General features: G+C 42.4%; 1 protein-coding gene across 6 annotated transcripts in view; it reads right to left on the bottom strand.

The window, feature by feature from the left end:
- rgs3a (regulator of G protein signaling 3a) overlaps positions 1–19067 on the bottom strand; it is a 124900-nt gene that overhangs the window by 23855 nt on the left and 81978 nt on the right. For all 6 annotated transcript variants that reach the window (XM_030084115.1, XM_030084114.1, XM_030084113.1 and 3 more), the window contains one exon: positions 9605–10615. In XM_030084115.1, coding sequence (XP_029939975.1) covers positions 9605–10615 — 1011 coding nt within the window. The remainder of the gene's footprint in view (positions 1–9604; positions 10616–19067) is intronic.

The following is a 19067-nucleotide window of genomic DNA, read 5'->3' as shown; positions in this document are numbered from 1 at the left end:
TTCATCTGCATTCGAGCAAAAGGCATCAAGCAGCTTCTAGGAAAGAAGGCTCCAGTCGTGGCGTTTGTGGAGGGAGGGGAGGAATCCTGTGAGTGAGATTCCAGCCGAGGCAGCGAGGGAACGGAGAGGGTCGCACACCTGCTCCAGCGAAGGCCACACTGCTGCTCCCCGAAGCGGGGCAAACAATGCAACACACAGCAACACACACTCTGGGAATATGTGATTTCACCGCTGGCCTCGATATGTGGACCGACGGACATTAAAGCATCTGATCTTGTGACTCTCAGCTCTTCAGCTCTGAGCCCAGGAGAGTTTTTATAGAAAGAAAAACCAACATCCAGAACAGGAATGCTCATGTTTCGCTTACAAATATTTCCAAGCTCAATGCTTTGAAAAAAAAAAAAAAAAAGAAGAATCGAATTAAATCAAATAATCTTTGTGTGTATGAACTTCTGAAGTCATTCACTTAAAAAAAAAGAAATCCTGTCTCAAATTGACTGTATTGTTTTTGGCCGGTCACCTGAGGAGCTCTGCTCTGTGATAGAAAGTTGAACATCCTGCCATTTCTTCTGATCATAATAGGAAGCTGCCAGCAGCAAAAAAAAAAACAAAAAAAAACACCCTCACAGTCATCCAGAAAATGGTTATTCAACCTAATCCAATGTTTTATTTCATAACACACGCTTTATTCTAATATCAAAGCGTGAACTTTGGTTTCCGTGTGTCTACCTCCGGGGCTGATTGTTCCCTTGACCCCGTTCTCATCCTGTGAGGACGCCATGTGTGCGCTCCCATCATCCCACCAGCATTGTTCATCCTGACACTTGCCTCCTGGGAAGCGTGAGGAGTGAGAGTGCGCGCCCATGTCCTGTGCTTCTTTTCAATTTTTTTTTCGCGTGTGCAGCTGCACAGTTACATGTGTCCGAGGTGCTGATCTGGACCACATAGTTCACATACAGATGCAGTACACGGGAGATTTTTGTGGTCTCAATGAATGTAGACAGAGACGCAAACGAAAAAAAAAAAAAAGAAAAAGATGCAGGTCTTTAAAGTGTTTCTCAGCGAGTGGTTCTGCTGAAAAATATGCAAAAAGCTTCCTAAAATGGTAACATCTGAGCATCTAGTGGTGCTGAAGCTATTTTAAAGTACCAATCAAAATATTTGTGACTCTGAAGTTCTTATATCTTAATTATTTTTGGCACATTTTAGCACATAAATGCTTTTTCGTGTGCATTTCTTCATGATTGTTTTGGATCGTCCTTGAAAGCTCAATGCGAGGTGATTTATCTGATCTCAGACAAACATTTCTACGGATCGTGAAGCTTTATCTTGAACACTGGCTATTAAGAAGCTGACGCAAACCGTGAACATCGTGTTCTCGATCCTAATGGATCAATTAATATACAAATTATCCTACAAAGCTGGTTAGGTTGCAAACAATTAAACTGAGCATTACTCTGGCCTCGTGCTGATACTGAACAGAGGAACCTCAGAGCAAAAACCTTTAAAAAGTGTTAGTTGAGCTGCAAAAAATGTCGTTTTGAAAATACTGTATTTGAAGTACAATTTTAAAGAAGAATATTATTTAATCTGGATTATTCACATTCTCTATTTTTGTCATCTTTATAAAACTAAGTTGTTGTGGAATACAAATATCTGGATGCTTTATACAGATACAACCAAATCTGATGTTGTGCTCTCTGAAAGAGACTGAACAGACTGAACATCCAGTTCAATCATCGAATCAGAACTTCTGCAATCCACACGCAACACCTGCGAGCTGGAGTGCGTTGGTGCCTCTTAATGCGTGTTAGTATACGAGAAACCATTCATCAACATTTATGTAAGCGCTTCCTGACTCAGGCAAACACACTGCTATGGCAACAGGCGCTGTAAACACCTCCATCTCAACACACACACACACACACACACACACACACACACACACAGGGCGCAACTATGAAACCAGAGGCCTTCTGGATCCTCTCCTGGATTAGCAGGAGGGGACTTTCTTGTGCCAGTGACGCCATCCGAGTCTCAACCCGAGATGATGACCCACTCGGATGCGCCGCCGGGGCGCCGAGGTGGGCACCGAGCGGCCGCCCTCCGGAAATGAGTCCTTCAGAGCATCACGTCTGACGACTCGAAGACATCAACAAAACACGACGCGGTGTTTAAACATAAAGGTCGCTCGGGAAGCGCACGGCGCTGCTCGTAATTGCTGGATATTGCACCAAGCGTGTGATGCGCTTTTCACGTTATTGCATTAGTCATGTTTACCATCACTCCAGCTGATGCGAAAACATCACACGCTCCGACGTTACGATCTCCGGGGCTGCATTGATCACAGTTACATTCTGTATTGTTTTTCCTCAGCTTATTTCACTCAGAGGGAAGGACGTTCGTGCTGCAGCACCGTCGCTGATTTTATGCAACTTACTGCGTCAATCCCGTTCGCACGCGTCAAGAAATTTGCGTCCGACGGTTTCCTTCTCTACTCAATCAGGGCATAGCCAGAGCAGTGCTGCTGGGACAATTCAATGCACGTAAACAGTACGTTCCCACAGTTTCACGCACAGCAGCGAGCATCCGAGACGCTCATGAAACCCCACTGAGCGATTACATCCAGCCAAACAATTGATCATCAATAAACAAAAGGAGCGCTGGCTTCATTAGTCTGCGGTTTGCTCGCCTTGTGAAAGGATGGAAATCCACATGGACTGCTCTGTGCCATGAGAGTGAAAACAAATCAAGGAATTAAAGAAAAAAAAAAAAAAAGAGAGAAGTTTTTGAGAGGCCATGTGGGAGCTTCCCCGGCGAGAAGGATTAACGTCGGAAGCTTTGAACTCCCAAGAGGTCGCGAGGTGTTATGAAGTTCGCCCAGATAAATGGGCTTCATTTCAGGTGAAAAATAGCAGCAGTGCATCAGTTTGTTCTTGGAAATGATCTTAAATAATCCTGCAGGTGGAGGTGGAACTCACACGGGTTCAGGGAGCCACTGCATCATGCACGTAGCTGTGCACAGACCTGCATGTATTTTAACCACAGGAGCAGATTCTGAATAGCAAGGAGAAAAAAAAATGTGTTGAAGATAATCCCCAAAGTCCATAATGGATTAATCTCCTTATTCTAAAAGAGAAATTGTATAAAACTTACCAAAGTTTGTCTTGCTCCATTGAGGGTTGTAAAGCATTGAATGATTTAAGAGGGTTATTCAGAGAATTACAAAGAAATAATCTTCTATTCCCGTATTTGTAAGTTTAGCCTCAATATTTCATTCTTTGTTTCTTTTCTTTAAGCAGAACACAATAAGAAAGTCAGAATGTTGCCAAATTCTCTCTTGATAAGATGTTTTGAAGGTTAAATGAATGAATTTAGGGTGAAAACCTGAGTTGTGACTTGTGATGAAAGAATTTCCTGTTTTATAGAAAGGTATGTCAGTGAAATGGAGGCAGTGTTTGAAGAGGAGCCTTATCATTGCTGTGTGTGTGTGTGTGTAAACATAACATACACGTGTGTGTGTGTGTGTGTGTGTGTGTGTGTGTGTGTGTGTGTGTGTGTGTGTGTGTGTGTGTGTGTGTGTGTGTGTGTGTGTGTGTGTGTTTATTACTGTTGTTGGGACTTTGATCGATCGCATTCGCAAACTGACTTTTTAAGCACCCATGTAAAAAATCTATACAGTTTTAGGAGATCACAGGTACGGGATTTTGCAACTATCAGTTAAATTAAATCAGTTAAATCAGTAAATTATTAAAATTATGCAGGAAAACACTGTTTGTTCATCTTCTGTTTTCCAAATCACCCTTAAAATTTAGAATATAGTTACAGTGAGACGTGTTAATTTGATACTTACAGCTGAGTTTAAAAGTTCAGGTAAATAGAAGTGGATCTGCAGGAAATTACTGTGAGTCAATGCAATGCTTCCATCGTATACCATGTATGCATGTGCATGCGTGCGTGCATGTGTGCGTGCATGTCTGTTTATCTGTCTGTACAAAGGTATTTTTCCCCCTCAAGGTTCTTAACCTCATAATACGCCACAACCTTTCAAGCCGAAGTTGTAAATAACAAGAACGAAAACAGTTATGTGGAATAATAGAAAGGGAATGTGAAGGTCACGTATCAAGCGTTTGCTTTGTAAACAAAGAGAGAAGGCTGTTATTCCTGCAGAGACACTATACTAATATAGATTTATCTCTGTGCCTTATGATGGCTGGGTCTTCTTCGACACTCTCATGCACTGTGCGTTCCTCGCTCATATTTTTATGTCTCATATAAAAAAGAAGAAAAAACAAACATGGAGAAACAGGGCAATAGGGCAGAGAAACATGCAATCTGTCTGGAAACTTCCAGAAAACACAGAAGCGCTTCAGCCACAAACAAATGGAGACGTCTCTGATTTCACAAGTGACAAGAATTCCTTTCTAAATTGAAAAACCGTCCGTCTCTCCATCTGTCTCACACAGCTTTTCTTTCCATTCGTGTGGCGGTTTCACAGACAACACGTCTCGCCTTCCATAACCCGAGTTGGACTCTCACAATAAGGTCACTGACATTTTGTTTTGAGCTGTGAAGCGCCACAACATGAAAAACACCACTCAGAATCAGTTCATTCACATTTTTGAGAATAAGTCCTCCATTGGGGCGGATGCTGTGAGCTGTTTTCTGACAGTTTGTTCGGCCTCCTCTGTAAATATTTACACGTTACTCATTTAGCGTTTCATTGGACGCATCCCGCCCGGCCGAGAGTTTAAACTCAGGAGACCTTTTGTCCCATGTAGGCCAGCAGCGATGCAGCAAAACAGAAGAAAGACTCCATATTTACCCTCAATACAATCAATTCAATGTCTCGCAGCGTTGCCCTGCAGCACGTGCCGAGAGTGACGTACACCTCGGCCTACAAAAATAAAAAAAAAAAAAGACCTGTGTTGATTCACGTTATGACCAAACGACCGTCATCCACCACTTTGCATTTTTAAGCCTTTTTTCCACGAATCTCTTTCACGGTTCATTCAGTTTAAAAAACAAAATTATTTTTAGCGCCGTTCACGTGGACTGAACCATGTGAGCCGAATACTGTATCGCAATCTTGGCATCAACAAGCTCTGTGCCTATCTTTCGCCATAACCTTTGAGCTAAAATTAGGTAAACACGCACATTAGGGCCTGGGGAACGGCGACGGGTCAGTTGTTAATAGCGGAAAGAATACCGAGGACCTGGCAGAGGTGTGGATGACGCACTGAACAGCACATTTTTTAGAGGAGAAAAGCACATTTTTGTTGCTGATGTTGTTTATCCTCCTCGGAGCAGATGTCTACCACAGTTCTTCAAGACCACCAATGTATATTTGTAAGCAAAGATGTACTTTTACAAAGCAAAAACAAGAAGCGCTGCTTGGACGCGCAATTAAAAATTGGCTTCAAAAAATAGCTAAAGAAGCTTCCGTTCAAACATTTGTTTTGCTTTGGACGTGCAGAACCCTAAAGGTTTGTTTCAGGCAGATACAACTGGTGAGCGGAGTGTGTGCAAAGTGCACCTGCATTAAGAGGAAATTGTCTGCTTAAGTGTTGAGTTGTGAGTGTTCTCGAAATCCAAACAAGACGGTCCATCTCTGTCTCATTTTCAGTGTTATATAACAGCGCGCCTCTATTTTTGAGGCATCACGAACAAAGAGGAAGACGACATGAGTTACGGTGAAGATAAAGGAGAGAGTTGGCTGTACCTTCGTCTGAGTAACATGCAAAGTACTCCCCAAACCGTTTTACGACCGCTCTTAGTTGGAAGTTTCGTCACACTCGATACATTTACGCATCTGAGAGTGCGTTAGCGTCGTCAGTGCCCCCGACTTCGACATGTCCGCCGTCTCTCTACATATTTGACAAATTCGAGCATGACACAACCGCCGGTAAACACATTAAAATTGTTTCCCCTCAGCGTCTGGAAAAGAGAGGCAGATATTTATCCAGATTTCAAACAAACATTCAGGCCCCATAAACAACATGTTTGGCCTGCCGAGGCTGAAAGCGCTGCGTTAGATCCACTCGTGTCAGCTCCAACGGAGCCCGCAATCTCCAACTGAAACATGGTGATTGATTGCGCGAGGTCTGGGAAAAAAAAAAAGGGAGAGGATTTTTATGAGTTTGAACTGGAGGTGATTTGGTCTTATATGGTCATCAAAACCGATCAAAACCATCAGACGAAAATCTATCGGTAAGCGACTCCCATTCGTGGGATTATGGAGTAGCGTGTTTACTTTTTGATGACATTTGCTTCGTGCACAGTCGTATTGTCATCTCCTGAAAAGGTGGATGCGTAAACGACGCAGAGTAAAGAATGACGTGAGAACAAAATGAAGATAAATTGACAAATAAGAGATGAAAGTTATCCAGATTAAATGGTAACAAGGAATGTCAAATGCATTTTTATGCACTTTATTTAATTAACTTGTTCACTACCTGTTGTTTCTATTGTTTTTAATATTGTTTCTCATGTGAACAGATGTGTGTCTTATAGGGCTGGAACATCAATGCAGTGTATGAATGAATGAATACGAGGAAACATGTTTCAATAGGACAGTTTTCCAATCTGACATTTAAAAAAAAGAAAAAGTTAAAGGAAGGTTTGATTGGTCAGGTTCTGACAGTTCTCATCAGTCAATGACTGCGGCAAAAGAGTTTCTTTTAAATAGGCCAGAAAAAAAAGGAAAAGAAAATCTCTTAGTCAAACAAACTGACATCATTTTTCTTGACCTGCACTGTGTCTGTCGCTGGCTCTCCTCGAAGGCCACTAAAACCATCAAGAGAGGGGAAAAGGTGCAGAGCGGAAAGAAAGACAGGATCAGAGTTGACGCTTGTTAAAAGCCAAGTAAACACAGCCTGGCAAGAAGAGAAAAAAAAAAAAGAAGAAAAAAAAGAAGGTGACGGACAGAATGAGGCGGGGAACGGGGGGAGCAGGAGCTTCGCATATTAAGTATAGTGAGATATTTCTCTGTCACACGCTTCTGTGTCTGAGGCCCAAACTGTATGTGTGACACAGAGCAGCTCTTTGAAGACCTTTGATTTCTAAGGTTGGAAATCACTGCAGTAAGACTTAGGTGACATAATGTTGCATCAAACACAAGCAAGAATAAAGAGAGCATTCATTACTAAGTCCTTTCAGGGAGCAGCCATGGTAGTCGCTACAAAACTTTATATGTCGTTGGATTGTGGGAAGAAGCCAGAGCACATTAAAAAAAACTTCAAACTTCATGTTCAACATGCAAACTCACTAAGAGAGGCTTCTTACTGTGAGGGGGCGGACCTCATCACTGCAGCATCATGTCAACCCCCCAAATGTTTTTTTGCTGCATATTTACCTATAACATGTGGCGACATAAATATGAATAACATAAGATTGTTTTTAAGTTACATTAGAATGAAAAGTGAAGTAAAATCACAAGAAACGGTTAAAATGTTGTAAACAATCCTTTAAGAAAGTGTACCGATGATTTTTGGTTCATACTTTTTGTATTTCCATGTTTATTCAGTCAGTATAATAGACTTCTGAATCAATGTGACTTAGGTCATCATGTGAAGTTTTCTTGGTTGGGGTTTTGGACACAGAAACACGCATGCGGGACTTTACGGATCATTTTGAATAATGGAAACAAGATCCTCGACCGATCCGAGCCTGTGACGCCAATAGGTAGTAAAATTATCCTTGAATCTGCCAAGACCAATAGACTGCGGCCTTGTCTGCTGCATTCCTCCTCAGCACAGCGAACACACACACTGCCATTTAAGGCTGTCGAGTGTGCTGACAGACTCGTGGAAAGAGAGGCAGATAAAGAGGAGCAGCACTTCTGATACTCTCTGATGATAGAGTGAGCACTTGATCACTCCTGTTACTGCTCCACTATTATGGCCGTGGGACCACTTACATCACCGTTCGGCTGCTTTACTCTCAATATTAATAAAGCCTGTGTGGCTATATGTGTGTGTGTATTGTTTTTGAGAACAGATACTGATTAATTTGGATAGAAGACGTGCAGTAAAGATGGAAATCATTGTTGATATGATTATACCTCTTCTATCTGTGGTAAAATTACAGGCTTCTAAGACACATTATACGGAAACAGAACTTGACAATGACACAGCAAAGCTGTATATTTACTGTGAAATACTCAAGAGCGACGTTAAAAAAGCACATTGACTTGAATCTGCTCATCTGAGTCACTGTGTTGTCTGCTTCCCTCTGCTGGAGAAATACTGCACAGCAGCGTTATCTGTCTCCACACTCACTTATACTGTACTCTGTCATTTTTAAACGATACACGGTCAGTAAAATGTGATTATTGCTCTCATTTCAGCTAACCTAATTTTGTGACTAGTTAATAACTTGTCCATACGCTTACATGTTAAAAAACATTAGTTTGAGGTGCTTATTTTACAAGTGTTCCCATTGTTTTAAGACAATCAAAGCCTTTTTTTGTGTGTGTAATTTGGTTACAAGTCGCATGACTAAAACCTGCTACACTTTCCACCATACGTCTGTCTGTGATGCAGAAAACACACTGTTTTTTACATAATAAAACACATTACACAAATACTCAGATGCACATGTGCTAAAATGCAAGTAAATAATATAAAACGCCAACTGTGCACAACTGAGACGGCACTCGACTAAAAATTTATGTTTGGTAAGAGGTTCAATAAATGTGCAGTTCAAGCGAAAAGCAGGGATGAAAACACATCAGTGAATATTTTCAAAAAATATCTTAAACGTCTTTGTTTCTATGTTGATTTATTTAAAAAAAAATGCTGTTTTATACCGTCAAAGCCTGTGTGGGAGCATTAAAAATGGAAATCTGTGGCAGAAATTGTTTCTAAAGTTAAAGTTCCCCATTCCATTCCTCTGATATTGCTCAGCCAAACTCTGCGGGAAATTGCTTCACTTTATATGCATTAACATTTTCTTTAACTATGTTTGCAATGCGGTGGAAAAACGGGCTGAGAAAATTGTTATGTTTGACTTGAACTGGCAGTTTATATAAATGCAAATGAGGTGGAGTGCATTTTTATGTGCTGTTAATATTTTAACATCATTATTCTGGTTCCAATCCACCGAGATTTAGATGCATGCGCGTTGTAGAGATGTATTGTGTGTGTGTCTTCATTTAGAAGAAAAACCATTATGAAACGACCGTGTTGTTTCCAATTAGGTTCACAGTTTAAACAAAAGAGAGTGCCGGGCGTTCAGGCACTGATCTGTGCTTGTGTTACAACTTCGGCTGCAGCTGTGGCCAGTATGTGCTTGTGTTTGTCTGCTGTTGTGGAAAAGACTTTGTGTGTTTGCATGAGATTAACTGGTGTTAATCAATCATGAAGATTGATGGGGTTGGACTGGCACGTCGACGGCTGCGGGATTCTCGTGCACTTGCTCCGTTTTGCCACTTGACGTCACCCTTCTTGCAGAAACCGGCCAAGTGAAACTGAGGGCCGGGCTCTGAGATCACTCCAGTTTATGCAATAGTTTCAGAGAGATGTAAACAAAGAGGTGCACAACAAAGATTTTTACTCAACTCCTAACGGGGAAACTGAGACGCCTGGAAGTGGCGTTTGCTCACCTTCCTCCCGGAGAACAGCATACACAGCTGGTGCATGGAGCCTCCGTTCTTGGTCAGCTCCTTCTTCAGGGTTTTGGGCGACGGGAGCGTCCAGCCGCCTTTGTGGTGCCCTCCGCCGACCTCCAGGCAGTTGATGGCGTTGTCGGAGGTGAAGCAAGGCGTGCGCGGGTCCTGCAGCAGGCTGCCCTCGCTGTGCGTGCGCCTGCGGAGGGAGTTCTGCACGCTGAGCCCCCCTCCGCCGTGCTTCTCGCACGTGGCGCCCTCCACCATGCTCCGGCGCTTGCTGTCGCTCCGCTGCAGGTAGGCGTCGTCGCTGTCGTCTTCGTCCTCCTCCTCTTCCTCCTCCTCCTCCTCGGACTCCTCGTCTTCGTCGTCGTCGTACTCTTCTTCGTCGGTGTTGGGCGAGGAGAGCGCGTCGGCGCTGAACGAGCGGTCGAGGCGCAGTTCGGGGATGACGAAGGAGGACGAGGAGGAGGAAGGTGGGGCGTTGGTGTCGGGCGGCTCCGAGACATTGTCCTCGTCTGTGTTCGACGCCACCAGGTTCAGATTCGACTCCTCGTCGTTCCTGTCTCCCTCCTCCTCCTCTCCAACTTCATCTTTATCCCCACCTTCACTTCCCGCACTCTTTTTGCTGCACTCGTCCCCTTCCTCCTCATCCTCCTCTTCCTCTCTCTTGCTCTCCACCTCCTTGCCCTCTCTCCAGATCTCCATCTCCTGCCCCTCCATGCTCTTGCAGTCCTCGCCCTCAGTGGAGGGAGGCGGCGTCGGCGGCACCTTGTGTCGCTCCTCGGACCCCATCAGGCCTCCGAGAGGCATGTAGATGTCATCCAGAGGGGTGAGCGGCTCCGACGGGTGAGGGCTGCCCAGCGTCCGGGGCTCCGACGGGCTGGAGGGATACAGGCTGCTCTCCTCACCTTCCGAGCTCCGCGGGGGAAGGTGGAGGCACACGCCTCCTCTGTCTCCGACTCCGCCCAGCTCACACGAAGGGGCATCCACCTTCGGCTCCAACATCTAAGGAGGGGAGGAAGAAGAGAGAGAGAGCGGTCGGTGAAATGTGATCAGACACTTCCTGCGGTGGCTTTTAGTAGAAGGTAAATCAAACTGGTTTAACTCAGCATGACTGAAATTCATTTCACTGCCGCGAGCAAATCCGCTTATAGCAACATCTCCGCTCGCTGGCACGGAGTTCGGAAAAATCCCCGTAATGCTACATATTGACTCCATTGAGTGTAATGTCGGCGTCGCACAAAACAAGATTAACGTCTTCTGAGAAGGTCAGCGCATCAGTTTAAGTGACGATAAACTTGCCATGCCTTGCTCAAGAGAACAATGTTAGCGTGCGGCCTATCAGGATACCGCTTCGAGAAGAAAGCTACAGAGCAAGGAAGACCTCAACGATCACATGAAAGGCCAAAGACTTCATATTTAGGAGCTTCAACATTTATGTATGGGGCCATGAAATTTAACTTTTCTCAATTTGTTTTCTTAAAAATCCTCACTTCACTTTGAAGCTTACTCACTTCTCCTTTACTCTCAGACATTCACGACAACCCGCATCTAACAGAAAAGGTGCAGCAGCTCAACATGTGTCTCTAAGGCACCAGCAGCAGCTTCAGATAACGGCATCAACTGACATGAGTCATAACTCACATTCGGTGCAATAGAACACCAGTAAATCAAAAAGCACTCCGACGGTGTTTTATGGGGTGTTTAATGGTAAAAGTCGAACTACAAGTATAAAACATTTTCACTTTCAAGGCCTTTGCTTCCCGGGATGGAATTCGCACAGCCAGAGAGCTGTCGGAAAAGGTGCTGAGGCATCATCTGGATGAAGATTTGGTGTCTCACCAAAGTACGTGGGCAAAAAGAGGCGGAGATCGAATAATAAACCCCATAAACTATACAGAAATGCAGAAATTGATGAGATTTAAATGGCAACACTGAAACAACAAATACAAAGATGCATAAATGCTTCTCAGGCAATATTGCAGAAACAAATGCTCGGAGGGAGAACAGGGTTGTGATGCTTTTGTTTTTGCTTGGAGTGACTGACTGTATATAACTGAGCAGCATCAGGACGTTATCACTGCAGCTCCATATGGTTGTTAGCAGGATGTTTAATAATGTCACTCTCCACAGCTGGAGCTGGAGCTGCTCTCTCCACAACATCAAATACGTTCAAATCTAAATAAATCGCTGATATCTACAGAAAATGTAACAGATCAGCAGCCTTACTTAAATATTAGATAATTATCAGGCCTGTTAGCTGCAGTTGGCATGCTGTTTTATATTTTAAAAATGTATTTATAAATGTGTGAACTTAATGACTACAGTAATACAGCTACAACATGTGCAAAGAGTGACTTCCTTAACGGATGAATCATTTGTATTACACACACACACACACACACACACACACACACACACACACACACACACACACACACACACACACACAAAAATAAATAAATAAGATGGATGACTTTTCCAGTAGAACTGCCCGAGATGTGCTTTGTTCTCTTGAAATGTGTTAAAGTCTGACTATATGTCAGAATGATTCAGCGATTTGCTCAGTCATCCTGCCTTGATGACTTTCAGAACTTTTAAGTGTTATTAATCCACCACAAGTTCAAATGACCATTCAAAACCATTTTCCTCTCACCAATTACTCTGCATATGTCTTCATACACTTGAGCACATTGCCTGTCCTTTTCCTCTGCCCTGTTTACTCCGTCCAAATTAGCTCTTTTCTGCCACTGGTTTGAAATCTGAAATGTGAAATTACATCAAGAACTGGTTAAAAGAGCTTAAAAATGTAAACCACAAGTTAACAACTTCCACAGGAAGTTCCAGTAAAAAAAAAAACAAGTAAAGCCACATTGAATGTCCTATTTGAGGGACTGCCTGGTAAAGCTGAGATCACAAGTTCTCCACTGGCTTTACAGAATCAATTCCACTTTCCTTTAAAGCCGCCACAGGTCTCATGAAGGGCCCCATTGTGCCGGACAAGTCGACCTATGAGGACGAGCCGCAGTCACAAGATGCGCTGCTCTAATTGGAGATAATGTTGCCTCCTCTCGGGCGGCTCTCATGATACTTCACAAGCTGTTTGTGTACTTTTGCAGCTCAAATTAGCTTCCCCAGATACGACTGCCCTGCTTATTTTCACTTTAAACTTTCGACCTGCATTCATGAACTCCGCAGGAGGGTCTTTGGACTTTTACTCAGCATCAAAAAATGCATCAATTTTTAGTATATATAGTTGTGTTAAGAGCAAAAATTGGCTTACGTTGCTTTTGTTTTAAGGTAGAGACTCTGAGCTGGTTGCAAATCTGAAGTGAGGTGGTGTTTGTATGTTACACAGAGCATTATTTGATCATCAGTCCAACAGTGTTTTGTTGAAAACAAAGCACGTTGGATTACAAGTCATGTGACTGTAAACCCCAACCATATGATGAACCTTCCAGGGGAAAGGAGAGTATTGAAGTTCATGATGCAATGCTGTTAAAAACCTGGGTCTATGTAGTAGTAACCTATGGCTTTAAAACGAGAAAATATAACATAAGTAACCCAAAAATACTAATCAGTGAGAGTTCTGCCACGTTGTCTACTGCTGTACACAATGGCCACAGTTACATGGTGGTTTTTAATTTGGAATTTAGTTTATTCCAAATAAACAAATTCAGAATTAAAGCATCTTCCTTCACATTTTCATGGGAGAAACATTTAATCGTCTCCACTTAACGCTGAGAGTTGAAAGATTAATCCAATTTCCTTGCAGGACACAGAGTGACAAAAAACACCTATTTTTTTTCTGCTATAGAGTGAAGTAATCAGACTGATGAACCAGGTCAACAAGGAAAACAACTTTTTGTGTATCACTGTTTCTTCATTTCATCACCTTTGCAAAAGGAGAAACAAAAAATATTGCTGGTTTATTTCCACAGTAAACTTCCTCTTTTTCTTTTACAGTTAAACCGTTTCAGACGTCTGATGACTCATTTTGCACTCCAACTAATGCATATGCAAGTCCGCGAGTGTTTCCTCTCTTGGGTTTGTAAAACACATTCAGCGCAACAGACTGGAAGTGCTAATCGAATCCTAAACTCACCCTCTGTACAATTAACCTTTTTTTTTTCCATAAATATACAAAAAAATCATTGCGACATTGTTTTACCTGATTTTCAAGACAATTTTTTTCCCCAACTCTGTTACCAGGTTGTTTTTGAATTCCACTGAAAACTGTTCCAGAAGCCTCTGCTTCATTTTGTTACAGGCTGAATTTTTCATTCTGTGAAGCACTAAGAAGCACACACCAAGGCTCGTCCTCCCGTGCTGCTGGTTTTATTTACAGTTTCTTCCGTGGTCACTGAGAAGCCCTTTGAAGCCGGAGCAGTGATTCAGCTGCAGAATTGATGTTCATGGACGTACACAACTGCCTGAAGGTGATCCAGACCTCTCTTTTCAGATCTCTCTAACTCCTCCTTAACCTCCCGCTGATCCTGTCTAAATGGTTCACCGTTGTGTTCCAACAAGGGGTTTAAGGCTTCCTGGCGCTGCAGAGGTAGTTGCAGAATGAAATACACTTTCATTACTTTAAAAACAGAACAAAGCAGAAAGAAGAGCGTCTCTTCATCCCCCTCGGCTGTCTCTTTACGTCAGAGGAGTGTCAGCGATCGGGGGCCTCTGATTGTTTTATGAAGATTGTTCCAGCATGAGTATCTTCATCTGAGGGGTGAAATATGTGCTTCTTCAGGTACATATATCATAAATTCAAACGGTTTTGCTCTGTTTCTCTCAGCACCTCGGTGACCTTCATCTCTCGCTCCATTAGTCTTACACTCCCGCAAATCCCTGACTGTTGAAGATATGGTTTGAGACACAATGGAGCCACCTGTCCTGTCAGATACACTTGTTCCTCCTCGCGCCCTCCATGCTGAACACAAACATGCACGCACGCGGCACGCACGCACATTCACATACACACACACACACACACACTGTCCTCAGAAGATAGAGAAGACCATAAACTCCAAGCCTTTTTTTAAATATGACATATACTACTCTCAAACAGCACACCAGCATGACGGGATCAAGAGACGCAAACTAATTGCCAATGAGGCATTGCGCGCACGTACCATACACGTGTTTTTTTCAAATGCGTCCCGGAGTCATCAGTGGTTGAGCACAATGTAATCACTGCCACTGCCTCAATTAACAAAGAAAATAAGACCAGAGCTAAGAGGAAGGGACAGAGACAAGCAGCGAGATGGAGGAGACAAAGTGGATAAACCAGGCAAAGGAGGGGAGGAGGGGAGTCAGTGAATGAGAGCAACCCAGAATAAAAAGAGCAGGTACAATAGGGCGAAAAGAGGGGAAGAGTGGAGCGGAGAGGGAAGAGGAGGAGATTTATGGCTCAGACTAAAAAGAAAAAGTGACTTATTCCTACAGATAATATCAATATTGGTCTCACAAGCAAATTTAATTATAAACAGAATGAACACTGAATACACTGAAACGAGCTACGGTTGCTTATAAAGGAGTTCTACTGATGTGGATTTCCGAACAGGAATTTATGTCTCTGTGGTTAGAGATTACACTGTGAAAAGCTGCATTCAGCTCACTGAAAAGATGTGATTTACTAACTTGCTGGCCAGCTGACACTGTGACTCGGTGAGAAGTTGCCTGATGTTGTCAGCGATTGTGCTTCTTATCTGTGTGTGAGGCTGGAAGGGAGCCACACCGGGCACTGGCATTTGTTCCCCTTGCAGATGGCAAACTGCAGTGAATTTCAATCCAATCATTTAATACACTGGAGCACGCATTTTGTCAAAACTATCTAAGAGAGGGGAAAAAAAAAATCACCACATGATGTTGTCAGTGTCTATCAGGAAATAATACTCAAACCATGTAATCTGGAAATAACTAGCAGTTTAAGGTTTTTAGTCACAGTAGGATAATGCATTTACAGTTCATCCAACTTGTTAAACAGTCTAAATAATTCTCTGATCACATGGGACAAGTTATGAGGTCAATACTGAATACCTCTTGTCTCTGTGCCCTCAGGTAGCAACACGTTGAGAACAGACATGAATATGTGCGACAAACCACCGCACAGGCTGAGAAACATTTCAGACAACATTTTCTGTGTACACCAATTGCAATATAATACTCTAATGCGATTTAAATCTGTATAATGCTGAGAGGAAACCATGTGTGAACACAATCCAAAACAGCTTTGTCTTCTCTGAGTAAAGGCAAATTGGAAAACTGCTCCATAGTAAGATAATCAAATCTGAAACCCCTTTAGGAAACTGCAGACACCACGTTTTCCATGTTCTGCTATGAATAATTGATAAATAAGTTCTCAGGAATTATTGCATCCTGCATTTATTTACATTTTACACATAGTTCCAACCTTTTCACAAATTACACGGCGAAATCCATCAATTGAATCAATGTTTTTTACCTTTATGCACCATTTATCAACAAACCAGACGAGAGCAGAGAGCAAAAAATGCAAAAATATTCCTGACAAAAAAAAAGAAGATTCACAAATATGACAAGTGCTGGAACAGATATTCCTACTCTGAAGGTCTAAATATCAGAAGGTCAATTTTTTTCATAAATATAGCCACGCAGGAAACCATATACAGTTGTGGACGGTCACCCAGGGACAATCATGTGACCTCTGTCCTCAGGTTGCCGTGGCAACAGGAGATCCGTCCCCGGGGAGCAGCTGTGCGAGGCATTTCTCCAAAAGCCAAAGATGTACCTATGAACTCTGTCATCATCGTCCCCCAAACCCTTCCCGCTTCTCAATTACGACATGTCATCTTTCATTTCCATCTCCCTTTCCTCTTTCCTTTAATTTCCTGTGTCCTGCTCGCTTTTAACAGCGACATTACACTAAAGAGCGTTAAAGTCTTCCCATGCTTCACCCCACTTTAATCTGATACTGTTGGTAATGGTTTAATGTTTCCAGCATCACACCTGCCAAATCTACTTCAAGCCTCCATAAATCAGCTCATTTCGATTGGAAGGGCTGTTAAAAATACCAGACAGGAAAAAAAAAAGAAAAGATTTTTTTCTGTCCCTCCCTGCTTTTTCTTTTTTTTTTTTTTTTTTTTTTTGTTTAATCATCTCACTGATTGATCACAATTACAGCAACATGTGCAATTTCATACATGACGAAACCCCATCTGGTCAGCCTGTGTGACTGTTTTATTTACTTCATTCAGCAAGTTTTTTTTTTGGCAAATTGACTGGCTGGCTTCTTTAAAAGGATGCATGAGGTCAGAGAAGTTTAGAATAAACATCCTGTTTATACTGTCCAGAGGGAAAACAAAAAAAAAAAGAAAGAAAACAGAATGAAGATAGCAAAGAGCAGAAGGAAAGTGAGCCATATTTTGCTCAACCAGCTCCATCCTCTCATGACCCTTCATTGAGTCGACATTCAAGCATTCCAACGATATGATAAATTCTCAAAGGGACTTTTTTATTTTTTTTTATTTTTGAGAACTTCTTTCGAAATGCATTTATTTACATTTACATATTAAGAATTCTATTCATACCGGTTCGTCATATATCAACCCAACATATCAACATATGCTTTCCTAAAACAATATTTTTGCAAATTTTCTCCCAGGGACTTTATTGAGGAGGGTTTTTCCCGTTCTTACCGCCATCCACAAATCACGAGGTTTTTATTAGTGATCCGATTGATCAACAGAATAAAAGTCAATACAGTTGACTTTGCAGTATAAAGTTATACTAACTGGATCTGAGGTGGAATAAGCAAGAGTAACAAAACAGAAAAAAAAAAGAAGGATGAATGTAAAATATTAAAGGTACATGATGTGAAGACGCACTCTTCCTGCGCAGGGCCACTGGTGAGCATGATCCTGTGTACAAATGACATTTGGAGCCTGTGAGCCTCCTTGGAGATGTGATGCTTCTTATTATTTCCCTCAAGAGTGATGGCAAACCTGTTTTCTGCGGCGATTGTGCGCCACGGTATTTTCCACTAAACGTTGTTATACGCACTTGGCCGCAAGTTGTTTATCAGTCTTAAGTAAAATCATTTGCTCCGCCCCACGTCACAGGCTGTTGCACACGCACACAAACACACACGCACACGTTTAGACATGTATGATACAGCTGCTGCAATCACAGGTCGCACGCTAAAAGGCTGACGTGTGTTTTGTCTAATGTGAATGAGGTGAGTCTGCAACACTATAAATATGAGACCCTAAATGTGTGCGCGTGTGTGTCTGCATGTATGTCCGATTAACTGTGTTTTGACATGTGAAGCTCAGAACTGTCTAAGGTCTGAAGATTTAAGAGCCATTATCGCTCGGTGTAATACCAATACCTCGTTAAAGGGCCAGGCCATATAGATGATCAATCTCTGAATTAACTCATTACATGCACCTCAACGCTCCGGACTCTTGTGCCCTGGATTTCACTGAGAGGAGACCGATGTGACGGTAATAGTCATTTATCTGTCAGACCGGCCCATTGTGATCGCGCCAAAAAAGGGCAAGTGAATATGGAAAAGGGGGGCAAGGACAAAGGAAGCAAAGGAGCAAGTACGAAAGGGACTGAGGATGAAAGAAGACAACAAAATTAAGTATTTCTTTCCTCTCTGCTTTTTATAACTTTAGTTTAATGAATACATACAATGTACAGTGATTGAGTGTTGACGTCTTTTCTTCCCTCAAGTGAGGTTAAATCTCAATATTAGTGTGTGTGACGCACTGTGACCGGACAGCTGCACCAGGTGAAAGGCTCTCTTTCTCTACTGTCTGGTAGTTTTTACACTTTTTTTCATATCATAATGGTTTGAGGGTTACAAAACTTAAGTCTTAACTGTGGGAAACCACTAGTACACATCTCAGTAAAGCCCATGTGTTGATCAAAGTTTTACTTTTTAGCCAATGCAGGTGTCCACACCATTTTTCAAGCTGTGGAAGTGACATGATCACAGTGCTATTGATCACTACTGCAGGACTGCAGGAGAATTGCTCACGTTAGCGCCGCTAATTGAAGCCGGACAGGATGATAAAAACAGAGGTTCGATATTTCACTGGAATAAAAGGCAGCGAGTTAAACCTGGGAGATGTGAACTGCAATTTATTAGCATAAAATCTATTCTCATTAATATTTCAGCTGGAACGGGAAGCTTGAGGAAAAAGCCTAACGTGTGGCCGGTGTGTGTCCATGAGAGTTTGTGTTTCCATAATTACACCGAGTCATTTGTGTTTTAGCATTCGAGTCAAAATAGAACAGATTGTGAACACTCAAGGACCTTTGTTTGTGCACTTCACATGCACATGGGGTTTCTCCAAGTCTCCTTTCATTTTAAAACTATGTGCATTAGATTATTAAGAAATGTAAGCCAATCTGTCATTCAAGCTGTGCCTCTGCAGCACATTTTTTAATTTTTTTTTACTTTATTTTT

This window comes from Salarias fasciatus (assembly GCF_902148845.1).
Source record: "Salarias fasciatus chromosome 7 unlocalized genomic scaffold, fSalaFa1.1 super_scaffold_4, whole genome shotgun sequence".
NCBI classification, from domain to species: domain Eukaryota; kingdom Metazoa; phylum Chordata; class Actinopteri; order Blenniiformes; family Blenniidae; genus Salarias; species Salarias fasciatus.
This window is presented reverse-complemented; position numbering and strand designations above follow the sequence as displayed.